Raw genomic sequence first — 18,419 nt, forward strand, 5'->3', positions numbered from 1 at the left:
TCAGCCGGCAGTCCATCGATTCCAGGGGCTCTTCCCGAGTCCATTCCAGCCAGGGCTTGCGTTAACTCCTCGAGCGTAATTGGCGAGTCCATATCCAGCCGCTGGGGCTCAGTTAACGAGGATAGGTGAGAGGTTAAAAGTCTCATTGTTTCATCACAAACAACCTGTTTTGAAAACAGTTTGGAAAAGAAATCTTGAACACATAACCGTCTGTCTCTGGGATTTACAACAACAGCTCCGCCAGGATTAATTACAGAAAAAATGTTCTTGGGTGCTTTACTGACAGAGTCCAGACGAAAAAAAGCTTTACTAGGGGTATCTAAAACCTTTAAGTTCTTAACCCTTAGTCTGAGCAACAACTCTGCTGCTTTCTCCTGGATTAACTCTCTCAACTGAGTCTTCTTTTCTAGTACTAACTGGAAGTTTCTTGCATTATTATTTTTAGCAAGTTTACCTTTGAGCTGTACAATGTCAGCTTCCAAACAAGTCATTGTTATATTCTTAACATTTGTAATGTTTGCTCTAAACTGTTGACAAAACACCCGAATCTGGGCTTTCGTATTGTCCCACCAAAGATTAACTGAAGAAAAAGAGGGCTTTCTTTGGATTTGATTAGCCCAGAAAACTTGGAAGGCTTCTTTAAATAGACCATCTTCTAGAAGACTGGAATTAAATTTCCAGTATGCACTTTTATTTATTGACTGAGGAAAAAGAAACCCCATGGTTACTAAATGATGGTCTGAGAATATTGACGGAAAATAATCCGGAGAGACTATAGCGTTTCTAAAAGGTGAGTTTATATACCATCGGTCGAGTCTCGCAAAGGACACTCTTCCTCTGGTGATGCGGCTCCAGGTATACTGAGGTTCATTGGGGAAAAGTACCCTCCATACATCTAGCAAACCAACCCGAGAAAGGAAAAGAGATAAATCAATACATGATTCGGGATGAGGTTCTGCCGAGTTCCTGTCCATTACAGGTTCAAAGGTACAGTTGAAATCACCCCCGATACACACACATTGGTTTAGATCAACTGTCTGCAGGTGATTCATCACAGACGCAAAGAAAGCTTTCCATTCTGTGCTCTCACTTGGTGCGTACACATTGAATAATGTGAAATGGAAATTATTAACCACCAGTTCAAGAGAGCTGAATCGGCCTTTAATAATCTCCTGGAAGAGGATCGACTCAGGTACTAGCCCTGGTCGAAGTACGAAAGCAACACCTGCCGAAAGGGAAGACAGGTTGCTAAAAAAGCACTGTCCCCCCAAAACGCGACACCAATCATATTCTACGTTTTGGGTGATGTGCGTTTCCTGCAGTAAAAGTACATCGACATTTTTGCGCCGAAACAAACTTTGCACTTGAGCTTGGCGGTTGGGGTTTGCACCTCCGCCGTTAATGTTCAAGGTGCCAAAGGTAATTTGCTTCATTCCTTATCAAAAGGCTTGATTGGGTGTTGCGAAATCTCAAGACCGGCTTTTGTAATAATTTTCCTGAGTCGGTGAAATTGTGACCTTGTTAGTGGAATTTCTTTGCCCTTTCTTGTTATTTCCTTTGCTGATTGAATAAATGAACCTAAATCAGGAAATGTATCCCTGATAACTACATTTCGCTGTCTATAGGTTTCATTCAGAAAAGAGAGTACGAGTTGAGGAGATATCATTGGCTGACTCAACTGAGACTGAGACAACTCGGGCACCTCGTCATCCTCATCAGATTCCGACAAGTCTGACAAGGTCCCTCCAGGATCGAGGATGTCGGCCTCCGTGGTCACTATGGGAATTGTCAGTATCTCTGGGGATTGGCTGGAGAGCTCCACTGTGCGATCCACGATGCCATGGTGATATTTGTGCTCGTCAGAAGTTGAAACCTCGGTTTCATCCTCTTGTGGAGCACAATCTACCGAATCAATGAGCGACTCGGTAACACAGTTTTGAATCTGCATCGGTAGAGCAGCACTGTGGAGGGATGAGTCAGTCACTGTCTGCTCGTTCACAGTGACTGATGTCAATGATCGTAACGGTTCGTTCGAGGGTTTATCAACGTATTCAGCGTTGCAACTTATTTCACCCATATAGCAATTTGCGTCCACAGAGATGGTACACAAACTTTCAGACATAATATCCTCAATTGCAGCACCCGATTCACCGTCCTTTTTTCCAAACCCGATGGAAGCATGAGGAACACATTGGGGTGTGTGTTCAGCTACACTGGCCTTCTCCAATACCACCTTTTTTGGATTACTGGTAGAAAAATGAGCAACCGACGCCCTTCGTTTTTTAGAACCAATAATAGGGTCCTCCTCCATTCCTTCACTACATGAGGGAATCGCAGCAAAAGTTGTGCGAGTTGGGGTCGCTTCGGTTTCTGTAACAGGAAGTGAAGTGCGATCGTTTTCAAGACTCAGGATATGCACATCGATGCTGCTATTGTTCGTCTCACTGCAGGAGGGAACAGCAGGAACCGGTAAACTCACAGGATTAACTCCAGTCGGTTGAATAGGAACACGAGTATTCTTATCCTTTTTACAATCGGTACGTGACCATTTTCCCGACACTTTGAACACGAAACCTTGGGACAAAAACGTTCAACGTGACCAAAGGCTCCACAGTGAAAGCACATTAGTGAGGCTGACGAGGCGTACATTTGATACTCCCGATCATCGGATTTTACTTTAAATGAAATATTTAACCCTGTATCATCACCACGATCGGGAAGTACCATGTAAACTTGGCGACGGAAACTCATAACGTGTTTTATCCTCTCGTCTCGGCTCTTCAGAGGGATCATGGACATTCTCGACACAGCTGTTCCATAACGAGAAAGGACTGACATTAGTTTGTCGTTTGATATAAATGGTGGTACGTTTGATACGACGATTTTCATCGCTGGAGTATCCATGGGGGACGCTAACATAAAAACACCACTCTCTGTGGTTAAACCTGCACTCACAACGTCGTGAACAAAGTTTTCTTCGGACACGAAAATAACAACTTTTTGATTCATTCGTGAGGCAGCTCGGACATGTTCGCACCCGATTATTTTCCCCACTGCGAGTACCACATCCTCAGTGAGGACTCGTTCTGGTGGAACACACACAAATGCATGCTTCCTCGTTAGGCTATCGAACGCCTCTAACCGAGAGCGTGCATTCGCCATACCAGCGAATTTAACACCCCCCACTTGTCCGAACCGGACAAGAAGGTATCAAACCTAAATAATCGAACTAAAGTAAATAATAAACGTGCATTATAAGCACTAAAATGGCTTACAAAGCGCCGTCAAAGCCAGTAGGCCGCACCCAAAATGGGCCCGCTCTCAATCCTCTCTCTCTCAAAGACAAAGGTGTAGAACGGATGAAAACAAAATGTCAAAGTACACAGGATGGAAAGGAGAGGGAGGAGGGGGGGGGGCAGGAGAGGAGGAAATCTCACAACTGACTCACTACAACACAGAGCAGTTGCTCACAGCCGCCATGACGCCACGCCCAACACGAACGGCCTGCAGGGGGCGAGAGACAGAGAGAGAGAGAGAGAGAGAGAGAGAGAGAGAGAGAGAGAGACAGAGACAGAGACAGAGAGAGACACACACACACACACACACACAGAGAGACAGAGAGAGAGAGACAGAGAGAGAGAGAGAGAGTGACATTTGTCAGGATTGAAAGACATATTCCAAGTGTTTGACCAGATTGTGATTTTATTAAGCTCTGAAGAGAGGGAAGAGGCTGTGGCCTACCTGTCTGAAGGGTGAGGCATGTCATGGCAGAGGATGGAGTCATCAGCAAGTAGATAGCCTAGACCACTATACCACACCACGAGGCCAGTCTACACCACAAGACCATACCACTGGACCACACCACCTGACCACACCACACCACTAGACCAGAATTTCCCAACCTGGGGGAAATTTCACCCTGGGGGGAAATTTTAGGATTCCAGGGGGGAAACTTATTACAAGGGAAATACAATATTAGCATTCGTGTAATATTGTGCTTTAGTGAATAAATCTCAAATCTTGAATTCTTTTGTTCTTCGACTTTTTACTTAACATAAACATTTATAACATCGTCGGTGAATAAAAATTTATATACAATAATTTTTTTAAATAAAATTTATATGTGTGAGTGTGTATGTGTCTGTGTAGGTTTGTATGTATGTGTGTGTGGGTGTGTGTGTGTTGCTATATTTTAATGTTATTTATGATGTTATTAAGTGAATAAATTTTGTGTTTTGGCTACTTTTTTCCTTGTTCATATATTATATATATATATATATATATATATATATATGGGGGGAGGGGTGGGGGGAAATCCAGACGGTTGAACAGGTTGAAGGGGGAAACGACAGAAAAAAGGTTTGGAACCACTGCACGAGACCATACCACACCACACCACACCACTAGACCAGTCTACACCACACCACACCACTAGACCACACCACACCACTAAACCAGTCTACACCACACCACTGGACTACACCACACCACACCACTAGACCACACCACTAAACTAGTCCACACCACACCACTAGACCACAACACACCACTAGACCACACCACACCATGAGACCACACCAATAAACTAGTCTACACCACACCACTAGACCACACCACACCACTAAACCAGTCTACACCACACCACTAGACTACACCACTAGTCTACACCACACCACTCGACCACACCACTGGTTATCACAGCAAATAGAGAATCGATTTGGTTCATGACGAGAGGAACGTTAACACGCGTGTTGATGGTGTGGTGAGCAGGAAAGGTCGGCGATTGGAAGAACCTCTTCACAGTGGCACAAAGCGAGGAGTTTGATCGAGTCTACGCCGAGAAAATGAAAGGAGACGACGATGTAAACTTTATCTGGGATATCAACAATTCCACATAAAATTTGAACCTCAAAGAACCTACCTGGCGCTATGAAAGTTCCGGGACTTGATCCTTGTCCGAAAGGGACGACTCACACCATCATCATTTTAAATTAGTGACGAAATAAATTTTCTCATCAATTATAATCCCATTTATTAATAATGGAAAGTTATGGATTCTCACTTGAGTTTTATCATGTTTGTAGAACTTTGTGAACTTCCCTCCAAGAGGAATTTTCAATCTTTGGGAAACAATGAAGATCAGAGGGATATTGATTACAATTAGTTTGAGATTAGATTATCACAAGATTCTGTTAAAATCATATTGTCATCATCTCATGCAACAAGAAATCCCACAGGTTTGTCGTTACCAACCTTGGTCCTCACCTGGGGAATTGCACCGACGGTGACTGACGTGCATGTTGTTTTGTGTGGAATATCGAGTTGTTTCTAACACTATTTGTAATACAATAACACGGTGAAATTATCAAATAAATAAAATATTTTCATGAAAAAAAAAATCACTCAGGTTCAAATGAGTTAAAGTTGTCCCTCACTTGATGCTTCCTCCTCCCTTTGACAATTTATTCACCTTCCGCACATTCCATATCTGCCACACAGTGAGCAAGATCATCCCACAATCCATGGCATTGTGACGTCAGGGCTCTTGTCTATAATTTCCATGACAACTGACGCGGCTGCCCTCGATATGGTGTTTCCATGGGGTTTATCCATCCCGGTTTGGGTCATCAATGCGAACTTTCCTCCATTTTATCCTGACCCTTTCTCAAAGTGTGTGGAAGAGCCCCCTGGGAGGGCCAATCGGGTGAGGAGTGGGCGTGTACATTTCAAGTCAAACCTAATGCCTAAATCACACATAGGCAGATTTGTCGGCGACTACTGGCGACTGGAAAAATCGCCACCACCCGCCGACAATCGTAATGAAACCGTAATGGACGGTCGCCTGTAGTCGTGGTTATCCTCCCCAGGTCGGCTGCAGTCGGCAAGAGCCGCAAAAGGGCCAAATATTTTTTTAAATGTTTAAAAACGGCGCGCTCAGTCGCACTCGAAAAAAATCCGCCATGCTGTCGTGATGGAACCACCATGCTGTCGTCGGTATCCGTAATAAGAGCGTAAAGCGGCCGCAACCCAGTCGCTCATAGTCTTCCGCAATCGCCCCACCAGCTAGCACGGCAGAGATGCGAATGCCATACGGCCTTCCTGCGGCATCTTCTCGACTACGGGCCGACACTGTTGCGGCTGCATATCGACTACAGAAGAACTGCCACGTCTCCCCTGCAGCTATGGGAGACTGACGACGACAGCAGTAGGACTAGTGGCGGCCGAGTTACGGCCATTGGCGACAGAGATACGACTGCCTGGCGACTGCATTACGACATACCACGATTCCATGGCAAGACAGGATGGTGTGAGGGTCTCCGTGGAGTGAGGTCCTGTGGTGCCGACAAGGATATGGCTTTATTGTTTGGACTTGGGACTTTTGGGAACTTTATTTTTGGGACTTTGGTCCTTTGGAAACTTTATTTATGGGACTTGGGACCAGTGGAAATAATTTGTTGGACTTTATTTCCATTCTCTCTCCCTGCAGAAAAGTTTGATTATTACATTACAATGATACATCTTTATTAACTTTCTTATTGTACATCAAACATATTTATGCTTCATGTCATACATCATTGAAATGAATAAAGTGAAATGTAAAATAGAGAAATAAAGATTTAAAATGTTGTGTGAATCGTCTCCAATCACCGGCGGTCTTATTGCAGTCTTGCGGACGTCGGAGTAAACCGCCACCCGGCCCCAATGCAGTCGCCGTGATCCGCCATCGGTCGTAATCTAGCCGCCAGACTGTTGCCACGCTGCCGCCGTGCATCCGCAATGCAGTCGTCGTCGATCTTCAACAGTCGCCATCCCACTCGGGGCGTCGTCGCAATGCAGTCGCAATGTGGCCGCCTGCAGTCGCCATACTGCCGCCTGACCATATTTGACCGCCCGAAATCGCCAGTAGTCGCCGAAAAATCTTGATCGCCGGCAGTCGCCAAAATATCCGCCTATGTGTGACTTTTATTTTATTTATTTTTTTTTATTTTTTATTTTTTTTTGTATACAAGATCGAGGCTCGTGAAAGAGCAAACATTAATCACACAAAAAGACAAACCGACACACAAAACACAAAAAACAAGGGGAGCGGCAGACAAGATGGGAGAGAGGGGGGAGGACACAAAAGAGAGGGGGAAGAAGGGGAAGGACACAAACACAACATTTGAGAGCAGGGACATCGGGAGGACTTGGGGGGGAGGTGGGAGAGGATTAAAACATATGAACACTGCAAGGACTCTGGGGTGAATTACCGGGGGTAGAAAAGATCAAGGTTTTCGATGGGGGAAGATAAGAGATGGTGGTGAACAGCTGTTTTAAAGACCTGGAGGGAGGAGTGGGATTGAAGGGAGTGGGGGAGTTTGTTCCAGAGGCGGGAGAAAAGGGGAATGAAAGAGTGAAGGTGAGCAGAGAGCCTAGACTTTGGCAGTTTAACCATAAGAGGGTTGCAGGCAGATCTTGTGCGACCTGAAGGAATATTGGGGGGACAGAGCACAGAGAGAGCTGGGGGAGCAAGGCCGGAGAGGAGTCGGTAGAAGACAGAAAGACCGCCAACCTGCCTGCGGTGAGTGAGTGAAAGGCCCTCGGCGTTGACTACATCGCAGGAGATTCCAATGATTCTGAAAGCTTTGGCCTCAACAGCGTGAAGCTGAGCAAGGTGTGAGGCAGGAGCACCAGCCCAGAGGGGGGAACAGTATTCCATTGAGCTGCGGATGAAAGCCTTGTATGTGGTGAGGAGCTCAGGTGTGCCAAGGAAGGACTTCGCACGACGGAGGATGCCCAGTCGGCGACTGGCTTTGGAGGCCAGCTTGGAAATGTGGTTTTCCCAAGAAAGATCATGGCAGATAGTGAGACCCAAAAGCTTGAGCGACAGAACTTCTTGGAGGAGAGGATTGTTGAGAAAGTAGATGGGAGGGTTGTCCAGTCGGTCCTTTCGGAGAGACATTGTAAGAGTGTGAGATTTGTCAGGATTGAAAGACATGTTCCACTTGTTTGACCAGTCTGTGATTTTGTCCAGGTCTGCAGAGAGTGAGGAGGCTGCAGACTGCCGATCTGAGGGATGAGGAATGGAGCGACAGAGAGTAGAGTCGTCAGCAAAGAGATAGAGAGGATTTTCAAGAGAGTCAGAGAGATCATTGATGAAGACCAGAAAAAGCACAGGGCCCAGAACACTACCTTGGGGAACTCCAGCCTGAACAGGAAGAGGAGATGAGAGAAACCCATTCAGGGCCACACGTTGACTACGACCAGAGAGGAAGTCCGCCAGCCATGCGTGAAGATTTCCATGGATACCAAAGGAGGAGAGTTTGGAGAGCAGAGCAGGGTGCCAGACCGTATCGAAGGCACGTGAAATGTCAAGGGAGACAGCTCTAATTTCCTGTTTGGCGTTGAGGACCTCCATCCATTGTTGAGAAAGCAGAAGCAGCATGTCCAGAGTAGAGTGACCAGGTCTGAAACCAAATTGATGATCAGAGATCAAGCCATTGGAGAAGAGGAAAGATTTAATATCTGAAGCAATGATGGATTCCATGACTTTGCTGATAATTGGGAGAAGGCTGATTGGTCTGTAGTTGCTGGGATCTGTTTTTGCACCTTTTTTGTGCAAAGCGGTGATGTTGGCTGATTTCCAAGCAGATGGCAGATGACCTTGAGCAAAAGAGAGGGTGAAGAGAACAGAAAGAGGGAGTGAAAGAGCAGAAGAACATGATTTTAGGACCCGTGGGCTGATGCCGTCAGGACCAGTTGCAGAATCAGAGTCGAGGGTTGACAGAAACTTTTCCACCTTGTCAGGAGGAAAGGACACAGAGTCCAGGAGCAGCTGGGTACGACTGGGTACGGTGGGTACAGAGAGGGATGGGTTTGGGACACAAGATTTAGAGGCAAACACAGAGTTGAGGCATTCAGCTTTTTCACGTGCGGAGTCAGCCGTTAAGCCATTTGAGGTGAGGGAGGGGATGGAGGGGGAACAAACACCAGAAACAGATTTGACCAGACGCCACCAGGATTTGGAAGAGGGAGACAGATAAGAGAGTTCGGTCTTGAGAATGGTGAGATATTTTCCTGGCTCTCCTGAGGGTGGACACACACTTGTTTCGGGCTTTGTGAAAGGAAATGAGATTTCCTTCCGTTCCGAGACTTTAAAACAAATAGCTTGCAAAACCACAGATTTGTGTGGAGCTAAGTATGAATTATTACTTAATTGTAAGTGAAGAATAAAAATCTGTAAAAAAAATGCACAAAATTACGGTGTAAAACTGTAATCAGATCTAGATCTGATTACAGTTTTACACAAATGACAATGTGACTAGATCTCGAGTCTCGACTCCAGATCTAGTCACATTGTCATTGAAGAGTCTGGACTCGGAGCGGTAGAGATGGGAGACCAGTCCAGATGATTGATGGCTGCTTGAAGACCGTGCCAGTTGGCCTGAGTGAAATGCCAGACTCGTCGACGCTGAGGAGGCTCTCTGAGAATGGTCAGAGAGATGTCCACTTTGACAAGCACATGATCAGATGAGCCGATTGGAGCAGAAGAAGAGCAGCAGACATTTTCAGGGAAGTTTGTCATAACCAAATCCAGAAGAGAAGATGCTCCGTTGACTGAGATCCGGGTCGGGAAATTGACAGATTGTGTCAGTCCCAGTGAGTCGCAGAAGTCCTTTGCTGAAGAGCCATGGCTGGTGAGAGAGGTACCCACACCCAGCCAACTGGCATGGTGACAATTGAAATCACCACATATGAGGAAGAGAGAGTTGGGATGGGTAGATAGAAGTTGGTCCATATTATCAGACAGTGAGATGTAGATGGAGTCATCGCTGATTGGTGGACGGTACAACACACATATGAACAAAAGGTGGGAGCGAAGGGGAAGCCGTAGCCAAAGGTATTCCTGGGGGTGAGGTGGAGAGAGGGCAGTGGAGGGCGAGTGAGGAAGAGAGTTTTTTATAAAGATAGCAACCCCACCTCCAGGACGAGGCTCAGGTCTATCATACCGGAGGAGGGAGTAACCTGGGAGAGATACCAAGGCATCAGAGACATCATGAAGGAGGAAAGTTTCTGTTAAGCAGATCACATCTGGTTTGTCAGAAGCAACCTGTATGGAGAGGTCAGTCAAGTTTGAGCGAAGGCCCCGGATGTTTGAGGTCCATACCGTTAATGAAGAGGAAGGGGGAGCATCGGGTCCAGAACAGGGGGGGGGGGGGAGGGGTAGGGTAAGATGTGGAAGAGGAGGAAGAGGTAGGGAGAGCTGTTGAAGGTGTGTCAGAGATTTCAGAATAGCTTGGAGAAAGGGAAGAATGGGGCAGACAAAAGGTTTGATGGAGATTGGGTGAGGCACAGTGAGGTGTTATTTGAGGAGGGGGAAGAGCAAGGCAGGAGGTTTGGGGAGATGAAGGTGAAAGTTGGAAGGAGGAAGAAGCAGGGAGGATGCTTTGAGGAGGAGGGGTGAGAGGGGAGTCTAGGAGGGGAGGAGCGAGGGAGAGTCTCGGAGGGGAGGGGTGTGGGGGGAGTTTAGGAGGGAGGGGAGGGGAGGGGTGTGGGGGGAGTTTAGGAGGGAGGGGAGGGAAGGGGCAAGGGGGGAGATTTGAAAGGGATGGGTGATGGGGAGGCTTTGGAGGGGAGGGGTGAGATTGGATTTTGAAAAGTGTACGATTCATGGGAAACGAACATTTTTTGCAAAATGAGTTTGAGACCTTCGAGTCAAAAATACGTTTGAGGACACTGGAGGAGGGATGGAGTTCTGGATAGTTTATGGAATGTAGAAAGGAGGAACTGTAAGAGATGGTATTATATATATTTTTTGGAATGAATAGATTTGGTGAGCAAGACGAAAGCATCCTTTTGTAGGAAAAGAAGAAAAGGGTGTTATAATATATGAGAGAAAATAGTTGTTCAGGGGAGAGATTATACATTTCTAATCACGTGATCGCTTGATCGCGAACGAAGAACGAACGAACAAAAAGAACAACAAATAAACGAATAAGACCTGGGAAGGAAATTTTTTTTTTTTTTTTTTTTTGTGAGTACAGATATTAAACAAGGAGGTACGGGGTGAACGACTGGTACGAAACAGAGAACGAAAATAATTTCAGCGCATTCGACGAATCGCTGAGAGAAAAACAAACCACAAGGTCTGAGACGGTACGGTAGTCTAAGCCTACGAGTACTAGGCCGCAGAATACTCGATACCATTAACCGACGATTGTGTATACATGAACGAAAAATTAGCACCGAAAATTTTCCAAAAGATACGCTGTAGGTACATACACCGAAAGATAGATACAGTCTCGACAAAAACACAATTGAGAAATATCACTTAGCTTCGAAAGCGTGAGCGCATGGAGCAGCTTCGAAAAGACGTGACCTCGCCGTGATCTCGCGAGATCTCGACTTAGGCATAAAGGAGAGATGACGTTGTTTGGTCGAACGATATTCCTCATTATTATTTGTCACCTTTTCAAAGCATCAGTAACAGAAGAGAGGAAAGAGGTTATAAAAGGTCATGTCATGAGGATGAGATTATCGCTCGCAGAAACACAATCAAGGTCTGAAATCACTCATATTTTTGTTGTTTTTGTATACAAGATTGAGGCTCGTGTAAGAGCTAACACCAATCACAAAAAAAACGGACACACAAAACATACAATAAAGGGAGCGGGAGAAAAGATGGGGAGAGAGGGAAGCACACAAGTACAACAGCAGAGAACAGGGACAACGGGAAAACTGTGGGAGGGAGGAGGCATGGGAAGGGGGGTGGGAGAGATAAAAAAAACAAAAAACACATGGACACTGCTAGGACTTCCAGGAAAGAAGTCGGTATTTCAAAAAAGTGCATCTGGGGTGAATTAGCAGGGGGTAGAAAAAGATCAAGGTTTTGAATGGGGGAAGATCAGAGATGGTGGTGAACAGCTGTTTTGAAGACCTGGAGGGAGGAGTGGGATTGAAGAGAGCGAGGGAGTTTGTTCCAGAGGCGGGAGAAAAGAGAAATGTAGGAGTGAATATGAGCAGAGAGTTTTGATTTTGCCAATTTCACCAGAAGAAGGTTGCTGGCAGATCTTGTGCGACCTGCAGGGATATTTGGGGGACAGAGCAGAGATAGAGCTGGGGGAGCAAGGCCGGATAGGAGTCAGTAGAAGACAGAAAGACCACCAACCTGCGGTGAGTGAGTGAAAGGCCCTCGGAGTTAGCTTCATCACGGGAGATTCCAATGATTCTGAAAGCTTTGGTTTAAACAGCGTGAAGCCGAGCTAGATGTGAGGCAGGAGCACCAGCCCAGAGGGGAGGGGGCAGTATTCCATTGAGCTGTGGATGAAAGCCTTGTATGTGGTGAGGAGCTCAGGTGTGCCAAGGAAGGACTTTGCACGACGGAGGATGCCCAGTCGGCAACTGGCTTTGGAGGCCAGCTTGGAAATGTGGTTTTCCCAAGAAAGATCATAGCAGATAGTGAGACCCAAAAGCTTGAGTGACAGAACTTATTGGAGAGGATTATTCAGAAAGTAGATGGGAGGGTTGTCCAGTCAGTTTTTTCGAAGAGACATAGTGAGCGTGTGAGATTTGTCAGGATTGAAAGACATGTTCCACTTGTTTGACCAGTCTGTGATTTTGTCCAGGTCTTCAGAGTGAGGAGGCTGCAGACTGCCGATCTGAGGGATGAGGAATGGAGCGGCAGAGAGTGGAGTCATCAGCAAAGAGATAGAGAGGATTTTCCAGAAAGTCTGAGAGATCATTGATGAAGACCAGAAAAAGCACCAGGCCCAGAACACAGCCTTGGGGAACTCCAGCCTGAACAAGAAGTGGAGATGAGAGAAATCCATTCAGGGCCACACATTGACTACGACTAGAGAGGAAGTCCGCAAGCCACGCATGGAGATTTCCATGGATACCATAGGAGAGTTTGGAGAGCAGAGCGGGGTGCCAGACCATATCAAAGGCATGTGATATGTCAAGGGAGACAGCTCTGATTTCCTGTTTGGATTTGCTGTCTCAGGCCGAGCAACGCACCTCAGACCATGGACTCGATTAGCGACCCCGGAGGGGCCAATTGAGCCCTCAAGGTTTTCTGGAAAACAAAGAAAAAAAGAATGCCCATGTCCATGAAATGGAAAAGAGACATCTTCACTCACCTGGATAGAAGATTGTGTCCAGGTCTGGGAAGCACGGTTTTCAACCCTCGTTGAGGTGTATGGTAACCAGGTATCGAATTTTACGTGGACGGAGCACGTGGCCCTCGTTGAGGTGCATGGTAACAAGGTATCATATTTTACGTGGACGGAGCATGTGGCCCTCTTTGAGGGGTATGGTAACAAGGTATCGAATTTTACGTGGACGGAGCATGTGGCCCTCGTTGAGGTGTATGGTAACAAGGTATCATATTTTACGTGGACGGAGCACGTGGTCCTCTTTGAGGGGTATGGTAACAAGGTATCGAATTTTACGTGGACGGAGCATGTGGCCCTCGTTGAGGTGTATGGTAACAAGGTATCATATTTTACGTGGACGGAGCACGTGGCCCTCATTGAGCTGTATGGTAACAAAGTATCGTATTTTACGTGGACGGAGCACGTGGTCCTCGTTGAGGTGCATGGTAACAAGGTATCATATTTTACATGGACGGAGCACGTGGTCCTCGTTGAGGTGCATGGTAACAAGGTATCATATTTTACGTGGATGGAGCACGTGTGCCTCGTTGAGGTGCATGGTAACAAGGTATCGTATTTTACGTGGATGGATCACGTGGCCCTCGTTGAGGTGCATGGTAACAAGGTATCATATTTTACGTGGACGGAGCACGTGGTCCTCGTTGAGGTGCATAGTAACAAGGTATCAGATTTTAGGTGGACAGAGCACGTGGTCCTCGTTGAGGTGCATGGTAACAAGGTATCATATTTTACGTGGACGGAGCACGTGGTCCTTGTTGAGGTGCATGGTAACAAGGTATCGTATTTACGTGGACGGAGCATGTGGTCCTCGTTGAGGTGCATGGTAACAAGATATCATAGTTTACGTGGACGGAGCATACCAGGGATATACCTGTGACCCTATACCTGTGATATACCATATACCTGTGAACATACCAGGATGTTCGAGTGTTAGATAGTGTAGGGATTAAAGATAAACCCCTGTGTGTCAAACTTTTGTCCCTTATGGCAATGCACTCATTTAAATACTTAGACAGGCCCTTAGTACAACATTAAATAATTCCCTTCCCTGACAAGGACTTCGGAAGAGAACAGGCAAGAGGCCAGTTCGGGGCACTGCCGCATGGGCCGTAGCCAGCTACACCTCTGGCAGGCCTAGCCACATCGAGTAGCACGAGCTATCACCATGCTACGGGCCTGTGATTGGTCAGCGCAGTAGGCGCGAACCTCCAGCCAACGAGTGCGGGAGGCACGAAGCTGGAAGGTTCGGTGGAGGGCGCTGGTTGGTGGCGCGTCAAGGCTGATGTCACCGCCCAAATTATATCAGGGCGTGCCGAACGCCATTTGTCTCTCTCTTGCTTGCGCAGCACGTCTCTCTTGCAGTCTTGCACATCCAGCTCTTCTTGCTTGCGCAGTTTCCTCTGGCAGCTCGATCTCTCTTGCGCACATCCTTCCCTGGCTGTCTTGTGCTCTCTGCGCTTTTCCTCTTGGTCTTGAGAGGTCCTGGTGGTCTTGGCTCGCCATCTGCGTGGTGCTTGGAGCAGTGCTTTTGGTGCTTTGGGGCCTAGTGTGCGATCGGTGCTTCTGGAGCTTGGAGTGGTGCACAGACCTCGTGGTGTGCGACCGATTGGAGCTTGGGACCTCGTGGTGTGCGACTGATTGGAGCTTGGAGCGAGGCCTGGTGGTGCGCGAGTGGGGCCGAACGGAGCCGTGTTTGGACGGCAGACAATACAAGATGACAGACAAGATAAGGCCGCACCCACAGAACATTTTGCATTCCACGACGAGACAATTCTTTTTTTCGTAACTCATTCCTGTGTCTGTTTCTGAAGTGAGTTGTGGGGACGTCCCAATTTAGGAATTAGATTTATCGCCGTGTTTCCCTGTCCCGATTCTTATTCCAATAAACCCTTTTATTATTTATCACTCCCTGCAAATGTTGTGCCGTTTGAGTTCATTCGCCTTCCAGTTACGCGCTCCAACTTCTTCCTCTTCCCTTCTTCTCTTCCCGCGTTTGATAGCACAATCCGTATTGATCGTCGCCTCCGTTAAAGCCGTTCTGGTCTTCCGCGGTCCCTGGTATTAACCGGAGGGATTCGCACGACAATATTTTACGTGTACGGAGCACGTGGCCCTCGTTGAGGTGCATGGTAACAAGGTATCGTATTTTACGTAGACGGAGCATGTGGCCCTCGTTGAGGTACAAGGTATCGTATTTTACGTGCACGTGGCCATGTGAGGACATGAGAAAGAGCAAGCAATCCAATTCTAGGTCTCAGAGACTTTGACTTTTGACTCCTTTTAATATAAAAAAGTGTGAGAAAAAAAAGAGTAAAACCAAAACAAGTTTCAAAAGAACAGAAAATCAAAAAGGAGAACAATCAGTGAACTATAATCCAAACAATGAAATTGAAAAACAAAGGAGACAATTACATGTAAATCTCCAATACATTTTCATTTATCTTTCCCATTTTCCCAATGGAAAATGGAAACAGGATTGGAAACAGGAAAATGGAAACATGGAAACAGGATTCATTGGGATGAACATGTGCATTCTGAATCCAAATTAGTCAAACTGATGACCTTTTTGAACTACTTTCCTCATTATTAATTCAATTGTCCTCTTGGACAGAATCCCTGTTAAATTTGAAATTTCTTCCACATTCTTCCACCCTACACCAGAGTTTGGCCGTAGGTGCCATACTTTGTTTATGCCCACATCAATGAAACGTTGGCACAATTCACGGCTCCTGAATATATCATGGTAGCGAGGATTGAAAAATAGAGGTTCAACTTGGAACATCCATGGGGAGTATGCGTCCGCTTTGTGGCACATGGAATGGCCTTTCCAGGCATTGCGAAGGCTCTGATAAAATATGGGGAGGATTGATGTATCCACATACTTGAGGTGGGTCAGGAATACATCAAGACCCTAGCCGAGTGTGCCCACCTGTTGCACAATATGACAGGCCAAGGGGTGGAATGGCAGGTACTCCACATCTACAAGGCACTTAATGGAGCACAAGCTAAAGGCCGTGACGTGGGACGTCACGTGAACAAGGCACTGATCTCTACAACCACTGGATAGCACATTGGCCGATCGATCTGACGCCAAACGTACGAACCGGCCGCCATCTTAACCACTCGCATTGATTCTCCAAGAAAGCTAAGATTAACTAACACTCCTGCCAATACATATATAATTTTGATTCGTTATTACTATAAATGGACTCAAGATGCCTTCATGTGCTGCGGTCAACTGTACAAATAGGCAGTTCAAGGGTTGCAATCCAACATTTCATCTGTAAGTATAATAAAGTTACTGTAAATGAGACTGTTTAGAGTTAATAGCGTGCAACACATGAACGAGTTCGATGTTTGTACAGACCCATGTGTAGATTCCCTTGTTAGTTGCTGTGTAAAAAAGTTCTATATTTTAGATTTACATTACAATCTAACTTTTAGTTAGGCTACTTTAAAACAAATAGCTTGCAAAACCACAGATTTGTGTGGAGCTAAGTATGAATTATTACTTAATTGTAAGTGAAGAATAAAAATCTGTAAAAAAAAAATGCACAAAATTACGGTGTAAAACTGTAATCAGATCTAGATCTGATTACAGTTTTACACAAATGACAATGTGACTAGATCTCGAGTCTCGACTCCAGATCTAGTCACATTGTCATTGAAGAGTCTGGACTCGGAGCTCAAGCAATGGACGGATGGATGCTGGTGGACGCCTCTTGAAGAGAAAGAATCGGGGTGGCCTTATCAAATCTTCTGATGATGTGGCGAAGGTGTGCAAATCTACTGAGCGATGCCTCCAGAGACTGCTCCGCACAACAGACGGTGCTCTACCTCGGTCCGAAGGGATTGCATCTGCCCTATCGACGGCTGTTCTGCATGATGTCGGATCTCAATGTTCGTTTGCACAGCTGAACGATCACATGTTCGACTGTCCGCCAGACCACGATCACGTTTTTGTGCTTATCAAGTGCATTGCAGCATGTTACATCAAGATCCGGATGCATCACCTTGCCAAGTGCTTCACCGAGAAGATAACAGGACCCAAACTACGCAAACAATAATTGTCAAAGCTCATGTTATTTAGGCATGAGTAGTTCGAACTATTAGCAGCTTCCATGAACAAGGAAACTACCCGCATCCTATTACCATGGATGTACGTACAGGATAACTGTTTAGATATTTTATCTAAATCACTCCATCTAATGACTTTGTCAATGCAAACCAAAAGCTTGCAAGTCAAAGACCCACAGCCAATGTCGGCATATTAAATGCAACTTGAGTCCCCCTGTGGCAAGTCGCTGTCATGAGAATAGCCTCAGTTGATAGCTCATTGTACCAGTACAATTGTACTCCTTTAAATAGCAACGTTGCCAAAGGACGATCAATTACAAATTGCCTTTCATTGCCACAACTGTACTTTTTGCCTTACATATTGCCTTTTATTGCCACAACTGTACTTTTTGCCTTACAAATTGCCTTTCATTGCCACAACTGTACTTTTTGCCTTACATATTGCCTTTTATTGCCACAACTGTACTTTTTGCCTTACAAATTGCCTTTCATTGCCACAACTGTACTTTTTGCCTTACAAATTGCCTTTCATTGCCACAACTGTACTTTTTGCCTTACATATTGCCTTTTATTGCCACAACTGTACTTTTTGCCTTACAAATTGCCTTTCATTGCCACAACTGTACTTTTTGCCTTACATATTGCCTTTTATTGCCACAACTGTACTTTTTGCCTTACAAATTGCCTTTCATTGCCACAACTGTACCTTTTGCCTTACAAATTGCCTTTCATTGCCACAACTGTACTTTTTGCCTTACATATTGCCTTTTATTGCCACAACTGTACTTTTTGCCTTACAAATTGCCTTTCATTGCCACAACTGTACTTTTTGCCTTACAAATTGCCTTTCATTGCCACAACTGTACTTTTTGCCTTACATATTGCCTTTTATTGCCACAACTGTACTTTTTGCCTTACAAATTGCCTTTCATTGCCACAACTGTACTTTTTGCCTTACATATTGCCTTTTATTGCCACAACTGTACTTTTTGCCTTACAAATTGCCTTTCATTGCCACAACTGTACTTTTTGCCTTACAAATTGCCTTTCATTGCCACAACTGTACTTTTTGCCTTACATATTGCCTTTTATTGCCACAACTGTACTTTTTGCCTTACAAATTGCCTTTCATTGCCACAACTGTACTTTTTGCATTACAAATTGCCTTTCATTGCCACAACTGTACTT

At 45.7% G+C, this 18,419-nt stretch overlaps 1 protein-coding gene across 3 annotated transcripts in view; it reads left to right on the forward strand.

The window, feature by feature from the left end:
• The window catches only part of SULT2B1 (sulfotransferase family 2B member 1), a 60,241-nt gene extending 54,839 nt beyond the window's left edge, over positions 1–5,402 (forward strand). For all 3 annotated transcript variants that reach the window (XM_068115392.2, XM_068115391.2, XM_078779163.1), the window contains exon 7: positions 4,771–5,402. In XM_068115392.2, coding sequence (XP_067971493.2) covers positions 4,771–4,898 — 128 coding nt within the window. In that variant the 3' untranslated portion in view covers positions 4,899–5,402. The remainder of the gene's footprint in view (positions 1–4,770) is intronic.
• The last annotated feature ends 13,017 nt before the right edge of the window (positions 5,403–18,419 follow it).

This window comes from Myxine glutinosa, chromosome 5 (assembly GCF_964187855.1).
Source record: "Myxine glutinosa chromosome 5, kmMyxGlut1.1, whole genome shotgun sequence".
NCBI lineage: Eukaryota > Metazoa > Chordata > Myxini > Myxiniformes > Myxinidae > Myxine > Myxine glutinosa.